Raw genomic sequence first — 19,218 nt, 5'->3', positions numbered from 1 at the left:
GATGTTAGTAAAAAGGAAGACCAGGCGTAGGGTGCCTGGAAACTCAACTGTCTTCTCAGTTTTTTTGAAAATCTAAAAATAAAGTCTATTAATTGAAGTTATATATAAATAAAGGTATTTATGTAAATCCATATAATTATATACGAAATTACAAAATAGAAAACCTTATAGACACACACATATATTTAAGACAAAGGAAGCTTCCTGACATGAATGTAAGGTATCAGAAGGGAAGGGCGCAAGGAGGGATGTGGGCCAGGTCTTAAGCCTCTGCTTTCGAGACCTTCCTCTCACTGGGGGTCTAGTCACCAGCACAAAGGCAAATCCTCACCCATGACATACTGAGTCCATAATCTTGTCGCCCCTGTCCAGCCCACCAACCCAGAAACGATGGCCTTGGCTATAAATTGGTCTCCCTCTGCTCTCCCAAATCTTCCTCCCCCAATCTGTGAGGAATTGATTATTGTTCTTCATTTCATATTTCTTACCACCAACACTATACATTTGTCATCTCTTCTTCGAAACCAGACCCAGGGCCTGGCAGACCACTGAGAGGACACAGAGAGGACACCTGAAGGGTGAGCTTCTGCTCCCCACCCCCAGTCATGTGCTCCCTCAAAACAGAGAGTCTCTCAGTACCACAGAGTCACAGAATCTAGATGGCCACCCACCCCATCAGCCCTTATGTTTCTGAGGAAGGCGCTGAGGCCCAGAGGGTCCATGTGACTTGTCTAAAATCAAGCTGGTTGAAGGCAGAGGGCTGGGATCGGGCCCAAGGATTCCTGAACCCCAGTCTTTTCTCCTATAATGTGCTGCCTTCCTGAATCTGCCATTAAATGCACTTCTGGTTCTGGCAATAGAGCAGACTAGACACTCTGAACTACTTCCTGCTGAAACATTAAAAGTGCTGGATGAAATGTTTCACTCCTTTAAAGGCACCAAGTGAGCTGGCAAAAAGGGTCAGAGGCCAAAAAAAGAAGGGAAAGCAGGAACCCGGACAGGATGTGGAAACTGGCTTTCTCCCTGAGGAAACATGCCAAAGCCAAGCAACCTTGAGCTTGGCTTTTCAAGGCCTGGAAGAGAGCATGAAAGGGGAGACAGAGCCACTCCCAGTCAAGATGGAGAATCTGACCGACAGCCTTCTGTCAGGCTGGGCTACCTCCCCAGGACAGGAGTGGGCTAGCAATCAGCTTGTAGAATAAAATTCCCCACAGAGTAGCAAGGAAAACTGCCCATGTTAAATAAACATTGAAGTGGGTGGACAGTAGGGGGGAAAAAAAAAAACCTTTCACCCGGAGCATTCTTGAACCACAAGCCAGCTCTCATATTTAAATCCATATAGTGGGCAAAACTCCTCAAATCAAGTGAGCAAAGCTTTAAGGGGGCAGGAGAGGTGGCCACAGGAATATCTAGGGGCAGAGAATTCCAGACAGACAGAGGCAATCCCCAACTCAAAGGTCCTAAGGGCCATACCCAGCTTGTTCCAGGAACACGAGCAGGCCTCCGGGCCTGGCATGGAGAGAGCCAAGGAGAAGATGAAGTCACGGAAGTAACAGGAGACCAGGCTGGACAAGGACTGATGGGCCACTGTAAAATTTTAAAATCGTGGACTCTTTCTCCGCAATGCTGAGTCCCCCGAGTTAGAGCCAAGGAGTAAGGTGATCTAACTTACATATTAAGAGGATCACCCAGTGGTAAGGGCCACACAACTCTGTAAATGTATTTAATGCCACTGCACCGTAGGTGCTTAAAGTGGTAAATTTTATGTTCTGTGTCATTTACCAAAATTTCTTAAAAAAAAAAAAAAATGATCATCCTGGCAGCTGTGCTCAGAATATGTGGAATGGAAGCCTGGAGACCCAAACAGAAAGGTATTCCTAGGGCACCTGGGTGGTTCAGTCATTCAGCATCTGCCTTTGGCTCAGGTCATGATCCCAGTGTCCTGGGATCGAGCCCTGCATTAGGCTCCTTGCTCTTCGGGAAGCCTGTTTCTCCCTCTCCCCCTCCCCCTGCTTGGGTTCCCTCTTTCACTGTCTCTCTGTCAAATAAATAAAATTCTAAAAAAAAAAAAAAGAAAGAAAGAAAGATTGTTATTTCTATTCCTAGCAATCTAGATGAAAAATGATGGTAGCTCCAACAAGGCTGGTAGCAGGACGGGCAATGAGGTCATAGTTCAGATGTGTCTGGAAGCCAAATCAGTTCCTGACATTGGATGTAAGATATCAAAAGGATAGATCACAATGACTCCAAGCTTTCTGGAAGGACCACACTGCCGTCAGATTAATAGGGAGCAGGTTTATAGGACACAATAAGTAGTTGCGATTGGGACTTGCCAGGTTTGAGATGTCTACTAAACACTCAAGTGGAAATGTCAAGTGTCAGTGAAAATGTCAGACCAATTGGAACTTCCAAACACTCCTTGGGGGGCACCTGGGTGGTTCCATCTGTTAAGCGTCAGCCTTGGGCTCAGTTCATGATCCCAGGGTCCTGGGATCAAGTCCCACATCAGGCTCCCTGCTCAGTGGGGAGTCTGCTTCTCCCCTCCCTCTGCCCTCCGACGGCTTATACGCACTCCCTCTCACTCTCTTTCAAATAAATAAATGAAGTCTTTAAAAAATAAAAAACAAAAAATAAAGTAAAAATATTGGAACCACTCCGAAAGCCCTTTGACAGTTTCCTACTAAAGCCAACAGGTGCACCAACTGCGACCCAGCCACTCCACTCCTAGGTGCGTCTGACAGCCAACTGTACATGTGCTCACCAAAAGACAAGATCGAGAACACTCATAGCATCGGTCCCCATAACAACCCCAAATTAGACAAAATCCATCAACACTAGTTTCAGTAAATCTTCACATATCTTCACATAATGATATATTACCTGGGAATGCAAATAAGCAAGCTATTGCTTTGCAAGAAGACGGATGAATCTCAGGTCACAGAAATAATCTTTGCAGAGTATAAAATCAGACAGAAAGAAAATACAATGCTCGTGGCCAATTTATTCAACAACAGACAAAACGGGTTCACACACAAACTTGCACACAAGCGCTCACGGCAGCACTACTCGTGATCGCCAAAAGGTAGAAAGGACCCAAATGGCCATCAGCTGATGAGGTGATGAGTGGATGAAGAAATGTGGTGTAGTGATGTAAGAGAATATTATTTAGCTATCATAAAGGATTATGTTCTAGGACCTGCTACCACATGGAGAGACCTTGACAACATCCTGCTAAGTAAAATAAGCCAGATACAAAAGGCCATATACTGTATGATTCCGTTTATATGAAATAAGAGTATCCATGGTGCAAAGATTCCTTGAACAAAGGAGACAAGTACCAACAATTCTCCCAAGGAGTTTTGCTGCCAAGAGGGGCTGATAAAGTGGGCAGGAGCTCAAGGGGAAGTGGGCTAAGAGAGGGTTGTTTTCAGATGGGAGAGACGATCAGGGTTCTTGTGCATACAAGAATAACGAGGAAGGAAGAGGGAAACAGACAAGGAGGGAAAGGTGGGTGGGAGGTGCTTCCACGGCCCCTGAGCGAGGCAGAGGAAAGAGGTCTCGGGCATGCGTGGGGGGTCTGCAGTCAGGCCACCTGCAGGAACAAGCAGGAAGTTGATCATGTGTGTGTCAGAGCTGGGAGCTATAAGGCTATAGTTACGGCCCCCAATTTACCTATGAGCAATTCGAGACTCGGGGAGAAAAGCAGATGGCTCACAAGCACACCACTGGAGCTGGGGGTGGAAGCCTGGCCCACCTGACCGCAGGGCACTACACCAGACTGCCCGAGAGCCTCGCGTTCGCCTCCCCACTGGGTAAAGGAGCGCTTTCTTTGGTCGGCCCTCAAACAGCTTCTCAAAGCGTTAGGAGCGGCACCCTCGGGGCTAAGGAATCTGGGACGTAAGGGGCAAGTCTGTTCTTCCACCTTGTCGATGAGCCTTATTGTCTAAAGGATTGGGATTATGCCTCCTCCTCGGCCTCCATCTTTCCAGGCTAAAGAATTCCAACCGTGGAGCGTGCCTTGATGGGAAAAGCCCTTCATCGCTCCATTGTCTGGCCCCTTTCCAGTTCTAGTATGTCCTTATTGGAATGCAGAGGCTGTAACACCAGAAGCCACAGTGGTTTCCATTTTGAAGGGCCTTCTGCAGGGACCAGGACCCCATTTATATATTCATACCAGCGGTCCGTGGGGCAACAATAAAGCCTGGCCGAAAATTCCAGTCTCCGTGATCTCTCCCTCACTCCCAACTGTCTACACGCAGAACTCCAGAGGTCCACATTCAGCACCAAGTGCCAGGGGACAAAGTCCATCAGCCTGGCTTAGAGCAGTAAGGAGGTTTTGTTGAATAACATAACCAGAAGTCCTGAAATAGGCAGGCAGCTGGGCTGCTTGATAGAGGGGCTCAGTGATGTCATCTTGGTCCCAATTTCATTCTTTCCTGCCATCCACAGAGTTGTACTGTGTTGAATGGCAGCTCCCCCCAACACACACACACAAAAATGTGCCCCTCTCCTAACCTCTGGAACCCAGGAATATGACCTTATATGGGGAAAAAAAAAAAAAGGTCTTTATAGATGCAATGAAGCTAAGGACCTTACAATGAGATCATCCTGGAGTACCAGATGGGCCCTAAGTCCAACAACAAATATCCTTAAAAGAGACAGAAGACGAGAAAGACCCAGAGAGGAAAGCCACGTGAAGACAAAACCATGACTACAGTGAATGGCTACAAGCCAAGGAATGGGGGAAGCCACCAAAAGCTAAAAGAATCCAAGAACCTCATCTCCTCTAAACCTCCGCAGAGAGCACAGTCCTGCTGATAAGTTGATTTTGAACTTCTGGACTCCAGAATTATGAGAAAATAAATTTCTTTTGTCTTAAGCCGCCAGGTTCATGGTAATTTGTTAGGCAGCCTAGGAGACGAACACAGAGGGGGAGAGATTCACTATGCAGGTGAACTTGGGCCTCCACCCCAGGCCTCGTCCCTACCTCCAGGGGTGGAGTTAGCTCTCCCCAGGGTCCACAGGTAGCATGAGAAAGGGGTGGTCTTCCAGAGGAGCGGGATAGATGCAGGAGAGGCAACCAGAACGCACACCTCAGTACCATCTCCTGAGCACCCGGGGATGCTCCCGGAGAGAAAAGCAGGCATGATTGTCCAATGTTCAGGGTGCGGGGCTGCACAAAGCAGAGGCGTCCTCCAAAACCTGAGAACAAAGGTGAACATCTGGGACACACGGCACCTTCCTCTACAAACACTGGGTGGGAACATCTCATGGACTGCCAAGATAATTTGCACACCAGAGCCCACCGCATCCACCCAGCTGCCCAAGCCAGGACCCAGGGTCTCCCCAGGCTCCTTCCCTTCCCTTGCCCTACCCTCACTCCGTCCCCACTCCTGCCGGCTCTATATTCAGATCTGTCAGTGTCCCTCCCGCTCCACAGCTGTCATTCTACTTGTGGTCACCGTCCTCTCTTACTAGCTTACAGCCCCAGATACCCTCCCTGCCTTCCCTCTTGGCCATGCTCTCCACCAGGAACTAGAGGGATCTTGTGAAAATGAAGGTCTGCCTGTGTTTCATTCCTGCACCTCTTAAGCCACCTGGGTTCCAGGGCCCCTGGCTCACCTCACCTCACATCGCCTTCTCAATGTCCCTTGTCAGTTCCCCATATATGTGAGCCCGCTCCCAGCTAGGGCCTGGGCACACACGGCGCCACTGCCTGGACGATCCCTGCCATCTCTTGCCTGGCCAAATCCTCAAGGACTCAGCACCAGGGCCCTCTAGCCTGGGGTCACCCGAGCGTCCCGCCCTTCTTCCAGGAGCCCGCTGCACGTTGGGCATGCGCAGTCCTCCAGGGCCACTTCCCTCCCCCTAGGCTCTGAGCCCCCTGAGAGCAAGAATCGGGTCCCCCAACCCTCCAGCCTCCGCACACAGAATATAGCAGGTGTTCAGAAATAAACAGATGAATAAAGATCAAACCTGCATTGCATTTCCTTGCTTTTTCTGAAACAAAATTTGTTCTAGATGTTTGGTACATCTCTGTGTTTCCCATATTGGGAGAGCAAGCACAGAAGCCCAGATAAGGGATCAGAACCTGTCTTTGTGATCTTTGGCCAATTATTCCACCTCCCCGAGCCTCAACTTCTTCTGTAAAATGAGATTTATGAGAGGGACGCCTGGGTGGCTCAGTTGGTTAAGCAGCTGCCTTCGGCTCAGGTCATGATCCCAGCGTCCTGGGATCGAGTCCCACATCGGGCTCCTTGCTCAGCAGGGAGCCTGCTTCTCCCTCTGCCTCTGCCTGCCATTCTGTCTGCCTGTGCCTGCTCTCTCCCTCTCTCTCTCTGATAAATAAATAAAAATCTTAAAAAAAAAAAAAAATGAGATTTATGAGGCTGACTTTATAAGGAAAATCACCTGATACACCATATGACAGAGGGAGGATGTGTTTTACTCTCCCTCACATATATGCACACTCTAGCTGAAGTCAGCAAGCATGTACTAAGCACTCACCATAAGCCAGCCTCCCAGGTAGGTGTAGGGGGCAGTTAACAATGGTGATCCTTACCCTAGATTCCACAGCAACCTTTTCTGAGAAACGTCACGTCTAAAATCAGGAGTAAACCCTGCCCGTGAATTCAGGGGGAAGTTTGCCAGCCGGCGGGAGGCCCACTAACAGGATGGTAACCCTGAGCCAGGCCTCACCTCCTCCAGGGCCCCTCACCCAGTGGGTCACGCAGAAGACAGTGCGTGGGTCTTTACTGCCACCTGCTGGAAAAATGGAATAGGGTCGCAGGCCGCTTCCAGGAGAAACTCCCCTGTCCGCCCAGAATTGCCAAACACATGGCTCTAACTTACATCTGCCCCATTTGTTGAACAGCTAAGAAGTGGTCAGAGGAAATTGTTTCTGAAATCACAATTATCTCACCAGAAATTAAAAAAAAAAAAAAGGAAAACAAATTGCACCTTGCAATGGTCAGAAATGGAAGTGTCCTTCCTCGGGACATTTCTCCAACTCAAAGGGGAGGACCACAAAATCCTGGAGAGAGATAACGTCTTCAGAAACCAAGCCTATATTTTACTCCACAGGCCACAGATCCTGGTGGAATTCTGCAAACCTTGGTGCCCCACAACCCCAGGCCCATAAACACCTGCAAGATCTAGTTCAGCCCCGGAACCAGCTCAGTAGAACCTGCCAGAAGCAGCGAAGCCATTTTCCAAAGACCTCCGCTCTGCAGCCAGACTCACTAAGTCAACAAAGTGGGAGCCAGCCCCGCCGCTTGCTTTCCTGTTACACCCTCCAGCTTCTTCTCCCTGGCCGGCCACGCTCACACACATGTGTACGCATACACAGGCACAGCCCTCCAGATCCAGCATTTTTAGCTATTTGGGTGGGGAGTCTACTTGGGGAGAACTGGGAGACAGAATCCAGATAGGCTCCAGCCAGGGTTTAAGGGTTTTTTTTTTCTCTTTTTCCATATTCCAACCATCTTATAAAAAGTTGGGTCCAAGAAGGCAAAGTCTGGAAAAACACGGGTACTGTAGCACCACGGTATTTACTTAGCGGATGAGTGCGCTTCCATCTCCCTGGAAGGGGCTCTCAGGTTTCCTCAGGGCAGGTCTTCTATACACAGAGTGGTCATCTGCAGCTTCCACAGTCAATCCACCCAGCCATTCAGACATTTAAGAGCAAAGCTTGTAGGGCACCTGGCTGGCTCAGTCATGGAGCGTGCAGCTCTTGATCTCTGGGTTGTGAGTCTGAGTCCCATGTTGCGTGTAGAGATTACTTTAAAATAAAATCTTTAAAAAAAAAAAAAAGCAAAGCTAGGGGAAACTCCACCTACCATATCATCCTGTGGTCTCATGATAACCAAACTGTCCCCAGACTAATTTAGGGGTAGAGTGAAAGTGTACATTCCCCCCAGAATTTCCCCAGGGAAGAAAGTCGTAACAGACATATAGTGGAGTCATCAAAAAAAAAAACCCAGAATTATCTATACAAATTGTGAATGCCATGGTTCTGTTTCTTCTGCTACAGTACAAAAACTGAAAGATTTTCATCCAGAGAGAAATATTAAAACAGGGGTGCCTAGGTGGCTCAGTCGTTAGGCGTCTGCCTTCAGCTCAGGTTCCCAGGGTCCTGGGATCGAGCCCCGCATTGGGCTCCCTGCTCCTCGGGAAGCCTGCTTCTCTCTCTCCTACTCCCCCTGCTTCTGCTCTCTCTCACTGTGTCTCTCTCTGCCAAATAAATAAATAAAATCTTTAAAAAAAAAAAAATATATATATATATATAAACAAAGAGGGGCGCGTGGGTGGCTCAGTCAGTAAAGCATCTGCCTTCAGCTCCGGTTATGATCCCAGGGTTCTGGGATCCAGCCCTGCATCAGGCTCCCTGCTCAACGGGGAGCCTTCTCTCTCCCTCTGCCATTCCCCCTGCTCATGCTCTGTTTCAAATAAATAAAATCTTAAAAAAAAATAAATAGAAAAAAAAAATAGAAGCATCAACATCTATCACTCTCTGAGGATCTAACTCCCAGGGACACAGCAGGAAGCAGGGCTCACGTGTCTTCTCCTATCTTTCTTCTCACAACCCAGGGGATTGGGGGAAGGTTGTGGAGGATCATTCTTTCCCTCCAAATTTCTTCAAGACACATAGTCTTTTGATCCAAAATCCCCTTGCCTCTTTACAAGGAAAAGGAAGAAAGGGAGGGAGGGAGGGAAAAGAGAAAGAAACATTTAAAAACATAGTAAGTCCCTTTTTGTAAAACAAAAGGTAGAAAAATGTCTTGGTTGTCTTCAACCCTGTCACATGCCCCCAGTGAGGCAATGAACAGCATGCCTGCACGGAGAGAGGGCCGGCCTGAGAGAAACAAAGACACATCACAAATGCCCTCCAGTCACTTGAAAAACACGTCTGTACTCTCCTTTCCCTCACTCAAAACTTTGCTGCAGTCAGTGGTGACTCTTTTCTGGGCAAACCATACTGCTTGCAAGAAATGTCAGAATAAAAGCTTCTCTTTTGTTCCTCCTAACAGTCCCTTAGCACCTACATTTCTCCAGTGGCTTCTGTCCACTTCTGTGGACTCTTCCCAGGCTAGCTCACGTCTCATCCTGAGGGAAGCTGGCTGGGAGGCACCATTGCCCAACCCTCCCCCCACCCCCCAGTCAAGAAAAACCAGAGTAACCAAAGGCAGCAGGTCAAGTGGCCGCATGAATCCCCCAAAATGTTTAAGCCTGAAATGCCCATGCTCCCCACCCCGCACCTGCCCCAAGTCAGTACATTACACAAACACTTTCTTACTCCCGCATCCCAGAAAGTCCTTTGAAGCCTTCACCTTACTTGGTGTCTCCCTATAAGAGGACTGTCTGTCCTCCTTCCTTTTTTTCTTTACTATTTTATTTATTTATGACAGAGAGAGAACACAAGCGCATGGGGGACCTGGAGCGGGAGAAGCAGGCTCTCCGCTGAGCAGGGAGCCTGATACAGGGCTCGATGCCAGGACCCTGGAATCATGACCTGAGCTAAAGGCCTACGCTTAACAGCTCAGCCACCCATGCGCCCTGCCAACCCCCTTTCTTACAACTCTCTTCTCAGATTTGGTTTGTGAGGCACCCATCCTCCCCTGGTTTTCCTCCTCCTCCCCGTCACAGCCTGGCTCTGGGATCACTCTTCCCTCTAACCTTTCGTTGCTACTACGCCACAAGGTCCCGTCCTTGGCCCTCTCCTTCCCACTAGCCTTCACAGAACAAGTTCAACTTCTGTCAGCGCTGCAACACCTACAAAACCTCAAAGATGCCCACCACATTCCTTCCCCTCCCTCCTGCCCTCTCTTCTCCTCTCCCTTTTCTGATTCCAGACACACATATGCAATTGCCTGTTGATTATTTAGCTAGAAACAAAGAGCCGGAGAAGATTGCTAATATTCTATATTTGAAGGACAGAACCACAGAGCAGACCAGGACCAAATGGGTAAATTCCAACTTAATACAAGGGCGAATTTTCTAACAAAGAGCACTAGCCAGCCGTGGATGGGCCCCTTCTGAGGTACTGAGCTCCCCACGACTAAAAGTGGGCAGAGAGAATTCCTACACATAGTACAAGCCCAAACTAAGCAATATCTAAGTTCCCATTTCCCCATGAGATTGACACTTCTCAGCTCGGCATTCAGGGATTTGAACACACAGAAGTTTTCCTGATGTTTTGTTTTATTTTTCATTTTATTGAGTACCTAAAAATTGGAATTCTTCATTATAGGACACTGGTTAGAAATCAATATTTCCTTTTATTCCATTATTTTTTAAATAACCACAATTTTGTCTAACAATTTATCCTACAAACTCATTTGTCATACACACTCTATAGTTTTAAGGGAACAAAAATTACTTGGTCATTGATTGAAGGCTTTCACATTAAAGCATGGTTGGGAGGTGCTTGGGTGGCTCAGTGGGTTAAATAAAGCCTCTGCCTTTGGCTCAGGTCATGATCTCAGGGTCTTGGAATCAAGCCCCACATCAGGCTCTCTGCTCAGTGGGGAGCCTGCTTCCCCCTCTCTCTCTTTTCCTGTCTCTCTGCCTACTTATGATCTGTCAAATAAATAAATAAATAAATCTTTAAAAAAAAAAAAAAACATGGCTGGAAAACTCACTGCTTCTGGACATTTCTCTCTGTTCCATTCCTATATGCTACTTTTAAAAATAAAAAAAAAAGGAATACTAATTGAATCCTACTCTAACACAAAGGCTTTTGGAAAGTTCTTATTTTTAGAAGTTTTTCAAGGGGCGCCATGGGTGGCTCAGTCGGTTAGGCATCTGACTCTTGGTTTCGGCTCAGATCCTGATCTCAGAGTCGTGGGATCAAGCCCCACATCTGGCTCCATACTCAGCATAGAGTCTGCTTGAGATTCTCTCCCTCTCCCTCTGCCCCTTCCTGCCACTTGCGTACACTCCAATAAATAAAATCTTTCAAAAAAAAAAAAAAAGAAGAAGAAGAAGGAACTCCCTGCAATTCCATCACATAATCGTTTCCATTTGTTCGTGTTAGCCCTTGTCACTTGCATACGCAACGTTTTCTTTACAGTATTATCAGAGCAGCTTTATGGTATGTATTTCCATTAGTATTTTTCCATTTCATTACTTTTTCCCCCTTACTTCCCACCTCACCCCAAGATAACCAATGTTCACAGCCTGGAGAATTACCTTCTACATCTCTCTGTGCTTGGCTCACCCAATGAGGGGTGGGGGTGAGGGGCACCAGAACACTATTTGAATCAAAACAACTGACTAAGCTCCCTCTTTCTCTTGCTCTCCTGACATACCCAAATTTCTACATCCTTCCTCCAGGAGACCCTACTGCCCTCTTACCCACTTTGTTGGAAACAACCTAAAAGAGGAACCGCAAAGATTAACTACTACAAAATGAAAGTGTCCTAGACTTTCAGCTGCTCCTTGGATCACAGCAGCAGGACCTGGTGAATCTCCTTTGCTCAGCGTCTCACGCACATGGGCTTTTCCTACCCCATTTTCTTCCTTCCCTCCAACACCCGTATACTCCCTCACCTCATGACTTGTACCTCTATTCACTTTTATTCAGTTTCAGCTGCCTTGCTGCTCCAGCTCATGCATGGGCCAACACATCCCATCAACAGCACAGCCTTGCCACTCTGCCATCTATCCTCCTCAAGCCCCCAACATTTCTTGGCTCAGTTTCTCAAGTTCACATTTTTACACCAAAATGCTCATTTTCACACTGGTCTAATCAGCTCCAGCCACTGGGATGAAGAGGAGGAGGAGGAGGAAAGAAAGAGTTGTGTGGTGATATGGTCTATGACTGTCCCTTTAGCAATGGTGGTAGAGGGAACATTTTTTCTCCCTGGGACGGTTTTGGTCAGGAGGCCCCTCACAGCGAAAGCCACCACTGTCCCTCATAAGGTTCTGCCCTGCTCACACACTTTGTAGGGCACACACTTTGTTCTTGATTCAACTTCAAGAAGGAGGCAGGGAGGTAAGAAGCAATCCCAGAGCTGGCCAGAGAGGCAAAGGCAACTTAGGCTGGTGCATCACAGACCTGCCAAGGCACAGCCCCAGAACCCACCTCCAGGATGGTACTCACAAGGGGTTGAGCAGCTGAGGAAAGCACACCTCAGACTCATGTGTGGGGTTACGGCATGGCTCTGCCACTTCCTGGCTCTGGGATCCTGCCGAAGTCAAAACATTTTGAGTCTTGTTTTCCTCATCTCTAAAATGACACAATTTAGGGGTGCCTGGCTGGCTCAGTCAGGGGGAGTGTGCAACTCCTGATCTCAGAGTTGTGAGTTCAAGTTCCATGTTGGGTGTAGAGATTACTTACAAATAAAATCTTGAAAAAATAGAATAAGGCCATTTTTTAAAAATGTGACTTCATGTAGTAATTGTAAAAAGCAAAAAATTAAATGGAAAATAAGGTTCAAAATCCTTTCATCAACTGAGAGCCATATAATTGCTGGTTTAATTTTTTGCCATTTCGTGTTCTAGCTTGCTGAAAGTCCTTGTTAAGTAAATGGTCAACTCTTCATCAACAGGAATAGAAATCAGCCACAAAGTCACCAACGTGACTTGGATTCTACTCTCTGGCCAAAAAGTTATTTTCTTCCATAGAGTAATTTTAAGGGTCCAAGTACGTCCAATCTTAAAATGTAAGCTAGGGACTTTAACTGAAGAAATAAGGCTTTGCTGGTAAGTATCCAATTAAAAAAAGGGGGGGTAGTAAACAAAAGCGTTTCAAATTTTTCTACCTTTATTTATAAAGAACACAACTCCTCCTGACACAGACACAAACACTCACATGTCCCAAGGAGGACCTCATGAAAAACAACAACAACAACAGAACTGGAGGACATCGGGGCCTTAGGTAACACCAGTCTGTGTGTCCGACTCAGGGATCACTGGGAATGTGTCCTCAAATGTGACCTCTCACCTCAATGAAAGGAAGAGAGACCTTCATCTGGAGGGCAGGCCCACCCACCAGGCAAACAGCTGCAGACTCAATCTTCAGCATCATCAAACTGTCCCGTTTCGAAGACCATCTTGGAATAATGGGGTATCAGCGGAGGTGGATGGTGCCAACTGGGGTCATAGACCATGTCCCCTTGCGGGGCACAGCACACCCAAGGTTTGACCTCTTGAGAAATGCAACCCTGGATGTCATCAGCATCTGCAAGCAGTTTAAAGAAAAAAAAAAAAATTAAAGGCAGGAGGGGAGGGGAGACAGACATTTGCAGTTCAAAAGCACACACACAGAGCCCTCCTTGGATTGCGGCCTGAGGACCCCCCTGGGTGGTGCTTCTCAGAGCAGAGCCCTTAGCAGTGCAGAGACTGCAAATGCAGAAGACAGCACTTCTCTCTGCAGCTGCTAGATTCACACAGATATTTTAAGAGTCAACTGCAAAATTTGCATTTTTTTTTCCAATATGAAGAGAAGCTGTCACAGACCTTTCAGCCCTGTACCAGGCAGGTATCAGGCTAAGCTCAGAGACTGGGTCCATCTTCCAAACTGCCTGCCTTTGGGGTAATACAGTAGGAGGCTCTCCGAACCTTGGTCTAGGACCCTAGATACGCCATACCTACCATACGGATTCCCTTGATCTGCCTTCAACTCCAAGTCCCAGTCCTCATTAAAAAGATCAGCAGCCTGTTCCTTGGGTGGACGGTCGGACACGCCTTCTGACAGCTCCCAGGTATTCAGGTCCCCGTCAGAATCCTCATCATCCACAGCAAACCCTTCCTCTTCTGAGTGGGTGCCCTCACCGTGGGTAGGACTACCATTAGGGATGCTCTGTGCTCCACTGGCTAAGAAATCAACAGAAGGAAGAAGGTCTGAAAAAACCACTAGCAACAATACAAGGCTACTTGTGTGCTTGGAAAATGTCTGGCAAACTTACTGAGAGGGCAAGAGTGAAACAGGGGTACAGAGTTCCTTAGCCACCTGAACACTTAAAAAAAAAAAATATTGTTTATCTTTCTCAAACAAGGGCTGATCATTTTTTCAATAAAACATTTTGCCTTAAATGAGGCAATTGCAAAGTCTTGTAATTCACACAGGGAATCAAGCAAATCAAGTATAGTTTATGTGTTTTGGTAGTTTACAGGTAATTGAGGCAAAGGGCATGTGGACAAATGACAAGCTTTCACAATACAAACTTGAATTTGAACTCTTTTATTTCTCTGTTCATCCTCAGGGAGCACAGGGCAAGGGGACAGCAAGAGGAAAGCGGGCAGAAGGGCAGAACCCATCCAGTCACAAGAGACAGCCACGTCTCCTCCTCCCAATACTGGGGAGGGCTGGAAGGTATAATTTCAAAAGGTCTCAAAATAATGGAAGAAAATTTGGGGGAGGATAACGGGCCTCCCAGCACATTGAGCTATGGTGATGGCAGGTCAGAGCTGGGAAAAGAATTAGCCTAAACACAGCTATGCTACTAACACTGTAAAATAATGGTAGCTATAAGCAAAAAAACAATAGTTCAGGGCATGGGTTTTGAAGCCAGACTACCCCGGTCTGCATGCCAGTTGTGCCAATTATTATTGTGTGACTGAGTGGAAATGGACTCCACCAAGCCCTCCAGAACTTAAAACACATGGGGTGCCTGCGTGGCTCAAAGCCTTCTGCCTTCCGCTCAGGTCATGATCCCGGGGTCCTGGGATCAAGCCCTGCATCAGGCTCTCTGCTCAGCAGGGAGCCTGCTTCCCTTCCTCTCTGCCTTTCTGCCTACCTGCGATCTCTAGCTGTCAAATAAATAAATAAAATCTTTAAAAAGAAAAAAAAAAAAAGAACTTAAAACACAGAACTAGCACACAGCCCAGCAATTCCCCTCTTAGACAGATATCCCAAAGAACTGGAAACAGGTATTTAAACAAGACTGATACAAAAATATTCTTGACAGCACTGTTTGCGACCACCAGAAGGTGGAAACAACCCAAATAAATGCCCATCCACAGGATGAATAACCAAGCAAGATGTAGCGCATCCTGATGATGGAAAGATTCAGCCATAAAAAGGAATGTACTGATTTATGCTCCATGAATGAATCTTGGAAATATTATGCTGAGCAAAACAAGCCAGACATAAAAGGTTACACAGGATATCATGCAACTCACATGCACCTGTCCAGGACTGGGAAATCCATGGAGACAGAAAGCTGATCATGGTCGCCAGGGGTTCAGGGAAGCGGGTGTAGCTACTTATCAGGTACAGGGTTTCCTCGTGGGGTGCTGAAAATGTTCAGGAACTAAGCCATGCTGGTTACACAGCGTTGGGACTAAATGCCACTGAAATGTATGCTTTAAAATTGCTAAATATACACCTTATATGTGTTTGACCACATTTTTAATTTTTTACTGTGCCTCAGTTTTCTCATCTGTAAATATGAAGACAAGAGTATTGTGAGAGTTGTTTGTTTGAAAAAAAGGGCTAACTGGGATGCCTGGGTGGCTCAGTCAGTTAAGCCACTGCCTTTGGCTCAGGTCATGGTCCCAGGGTCTTGGGATCGAGTCTCAAGTCCAGCTCCTTGCTCAGCAGTGAGCCTGCTTCTCTCTCCACCTCTGCCTGCTTGTGTGTGCTTGAGCGTGCATGTGTGCTCTCTCTTCCTCTCTGACAAATAAATAAATAAAATCTTAAATTAAAAAAAAAGAAAAAAGAAAAAAAGGCTAACAGGAAAAGAAACACTTTGAATTGTCCCTGGCCCTGACTCTGCAAGTGTCAGTTATGACCATACCTACATGCCGGCACAGTGCCTTTCCCAGACCAGCACTAAGCAGTTCCTGTGATGATGGTAATTTTCTCTCATCTGTGCTCCAACAGGCTAGCTAGCAAGAGCCATGTGGGACTGCTGAGCACTTGAAATGTGGCTAAAGTGAATAGGGAACTGAGGTTTTCATTGTGTTTAATTATAATTTGCTTAGATTTAAAGAGTACCAGTAGCTGGTGGCTATTACAGCTCCAGATCCTCCCACCCAACCTCAGAACCAGTCTCTGAAGTTAAGCATTATTATCCCCATTTTAAAGAGGAAGAAAGGATAAATGACTTATCTAAGGCCTCAAAACTCACCCAGGACTCTGAGCCGGAGCTCAAAGTGAAAATAATGTTGCCTGGCTCCAAAGCCCACGCTGCCCTAAGCTGCCTTTCTCGGGAGACGGGAAGGGTTTGAACACAAGGTCATGACCTCCTTAATGGAAGCTCCAGTGGGGCTACCACAGAGGGGCACTGTGGAAACACTGGGCAGAAAACACAACTCAGCAGCAAAGAGAACTGGCTGGGAAGAGGAGGCCAACAAGATGTAGCGACGGTCCCTCTCTTCCTTACTCCCTTGGTCTGTCCCCACATCCGACCCTACCCCACCCTCACCGTCTCCACCGGCTACTTGCCTAGCCGATCCATGGCCTTCTCAGCCTCTCGCTCCTGCCCGGAATGGTCGGCGAGGGCAAAGCTGGCCTGCAAGAAGGAGAGATGGTTACCCAGGACTTGGATTTGTGTGGGATGTCCCCGGGATTAAACTACCATCTCGCGCCCTCACCTCTGTGAGGATGGGGCTGTGGCTCTGCAACCCCCATTTCTGCTTTGCCCTATGAGCAGCGGCAAGGCCTGAGGGGGAAGGGCGTTGCTCCCTCCTATTCCTGTGGACACCACCCCAGTGACACTCGGCCCCCAGCGACACTCGGGGCCCCGTGGCACCCTCCTACAGGGGCCGCTCCATCCAGTTTAGAGTTTGCCAACCTCCTCCTTGGGCCCTCTCGTCAGGGGTCCGAAGCCCAGGCCCTCAGGCCCCCTCCTGTGCCTTCGGAGACCCCAGCCGTGGCTGTGGGCAGCGCCGCCTCCTCAGAAGTTGGAACTTCAGCTCTGCGAAGCCTCCCCTCTGAGCCTGTAAATTGTAATCATTCCAACCTCATTCCTTCGTTCCCTAAGCCCTCGGTTGGTAGCCATTTCCTGCAGTTGCTACGTGCACCATGTTCATTTTTACCTTTCCAGTGACTTCATTTTCTAACAAATTCTGTCTCCTGATACATGGGGGCAAGAGAGCTGTAATTCTTTAGTGATGCTGAAGGGAAGTCTTCTTCCCTTACTGCCAACCATCTGCTTCTCTGCTCCCATCACTCAAAAGTTCCTGAAATCCCATCACCTCCAAGATCGCTTTGTAAATAGAACAAGAAATGTTCACAGCCTGCGTATTAAAGATCTGGTTTCAATCCCGGCTCTGCCATTCATTCAGAGTATGACCTCCGAGAGATAACCTCAACCACCATGCCTGGGATTCCTTCTCCAGAAATTGGGGATAACTGTTCTGACCTTGCAGGGGGCTTATGATAACACTTGTGAAAACACCTGACACCCTGCAGGAATGGAATACCAGTAGAGTTTAAACCCACCTTCTTTGTGCCTACCTCTAAAGTGCACTTGGCACCTGCCCCAATTAGCTCATGACCTAGTCCTCCCTTAATGTATAAGTTGTACCTCCTGTAGTAAGTGACAACCCTTGGTCACGGCTACAGGTCAGCTGGCAGCATCTCTCATGTGCACCACTGTGGTAGGTCCCTGCCCTCCCCACTCACCCACCCTGCCCAGCCTTAATAGTATCAACCACCACTCTGCTCAAAAATCTTCAACAGCCCTCCACGTGGGCACATAAAATTGGCCAAGGCATTCACACCAACCCATCATCGCCCCTCAACCTGTTGAGCATAGTCCTCTCCCCTTGCCCTGAGGCTGTGCCACCGAAGCTCCCACCCATTTGCTCTGTCCTTCATCTCCCCACCTCTGCAGGCGCCACCAACCTGTCCCCTTGGAGAGAAAGCCCGCATCCTTCCTGCTACCTCCTGATGGAATCACTATCATCCTATGCACACTCCAAAGTAATTTGTGTATAAGTCTATCACTGCATTTTTGTTATCTTACTCGGGTTTAGTACCATCTCTGATGCTTAAACAAGCATTCCTGTCCTCTCTCCCATTAACAGCCGCGTCTATCGTGGCACGTTAGGACACTAGGCGCCGGGTTAACAGCACTCAGCAGAGGGTTCCTACCCTCACGGAGCTCACCATCCAGCAGGACTGACTGACTGTAAACAGGGACAGGTGATGACAGTAATAACGGTCTTTTGAAACAGCAGGAGCTGTCTGGCGCGCAAATGAAAACAAGTTTCTGGAACCCCTGCGTCAAGCCGGGCCTTGGGTTTCAGTAAACAGAAAAGGAGAGCGCGCCTCAGACGTCATGTGGTGCTCAGGGTGAGCCGTGCATCCCCACCCGTGGTCCCAAGTCCAGCGGGGACAGCGCGCTGCTCGCAGCCCTCACCTGGCCCCGGCCCAGGCCCCCGGCAGCGGCCCCCAGTTCTCGGCCATCAGCATCACCTCCCATTCAGCGAGTAAGCAGAGGCGCCCCCGCGATGGCCGGCCGGCCCGCCCCCCGCCCCCCCTCCCCGCCCCGCTCGCCTTCCCCCGCCCCCTCCCACGCCCTAGGCAGCCGCAGCCCGGCAGTTTCCAACGCAAGCGCGCGCCCAAACGTTGTTCCTCCGGCCTCACGGCCCCCGCCCCGCCCCGCCTCGCCTCGCCTCGCCTCGCCTCGCCCCGCCTCGCCCCGCCTCGCCCGGCCAGCGAGCCCCGCAACTTCCCGCCCCGCGCTGCTGCCGGCGGCCGCGCTCACCCCCGGGCTGGGGGGCGACTCCCGCGCGCTCGGCACTGGCGGACCCCGAGGCGGCTCAGCAGCCCCCGGCCCCCGGGCTCCGGCGGCCTGACGGTCCATGCCTGGCGGCCCGCGGCTCGGCGCCCTGGACGCTGCTCAGCCACGTGACGCGCCCGCCTGGCTGCCAGCCCGAGGATACGCCGCGGAGGGGCCAATCAGCCGGGGGTGCTGCGGCCGAGGGGGGCGGGACCCAGGTCACGAGGAAGCCGGGGCGGGGCGGCGCGGGAGAGGCGGGGCGCGCGCGACAGCCTCAGCCTCCTACCTACCGGTCCCGGGATCGGATTTTCGTCGCTCCGGCCGGTGCCCGTCCCAGCTGACGGCTAGCTGGGTCTGCGGTGCCGGCTGGGATCCCTACCCCACCACGCTGGGTGTGCTTCGGCCACCGAACCTCGAATTCCTGTTAGGTCATTCAATCACCCGAGTCTACCTGCTAAGTCTACAAAGCTCAGTTCTCAAAAGTTTGAATGCATTTGAGCTCCAACCTCAGTTCACTCTCTATCATAGGTGTTTGTAGAAC

General features: G+C 49.0%; 1 protein-coding gene across 10 annotated transcripts; it reads right to left on the bottom strand.

The window, feature by feature from the left end:
* Positions 1-12,748: 12,748 nt before the first annotated feature.
* COPRS (coordinator of PRMT5 and differentiation stimulator) lies at positions 12,749-18,832 on the bottom strand. 10 transcript variants are annotated; one of them, XM_045070194.1, is made up of 6 exons: positions 18,663-18,799; positions 16,743-16,887; positions 16,394-16,460; positions 15,127-15,240; positions 13,597-13,818; positions 12,749-13,183 (listed from the first exon to the last, which is right to left on the bottom strand). In XM_045070194.1, exons 3-6 carry the CDS (start codon positions 16,404-16,406, stop codon positions 13,014-13,016), a joined length of 519 nt encoding a protein of 172 aa, XP_044926129.1. In that variant the 5' UTR covers positions 16,407-16,460; positions 16,743-16,887; positions 18,663-18,799; the 3' UTR covers positions 12,749-13,013. The 10 variants fall into 10 exon arrangements, with proteins under 10 accessions (XP_044926129.1, XP_012909021.1, XP_012909023.1 ...); XM_013053567.2 differs by lacking the exon at positions 18,663-18,799 and adding an exon at positions 18,315-18,420; XM_013053569.2 differs by lacking the exon at positions 18,663-18,799 and adding an exon at positions 18,062-18,259.
* Between the last annotated feature and the right edge of the window lie 386 nt (positions 18,833-19,218).

The sequence above is a fragment of the Mustela putorius genome, unplaced genomic scaffold, assembly GCF_011764305.1.
Source record: "Mustela putorius furo isolate JIRA1106 unplaced genomic scaffold, ASM1176430v1.1 tig00003962_pilon_pilon_pilon, whole genome shotgun sequence".
Classification (NCBI taxonomy): domain Eukaryota; kingdom Metazoa; phylum Chordata; class Mammalia; order Carnivora; family Mustelidae; genus Mustela; species Mustela putorius.
The sequence above is the reverse complement of the archived record's forward strand: the minus strand, read 5'-3'. Positions and strand labels throughout refer to the sequence as shown.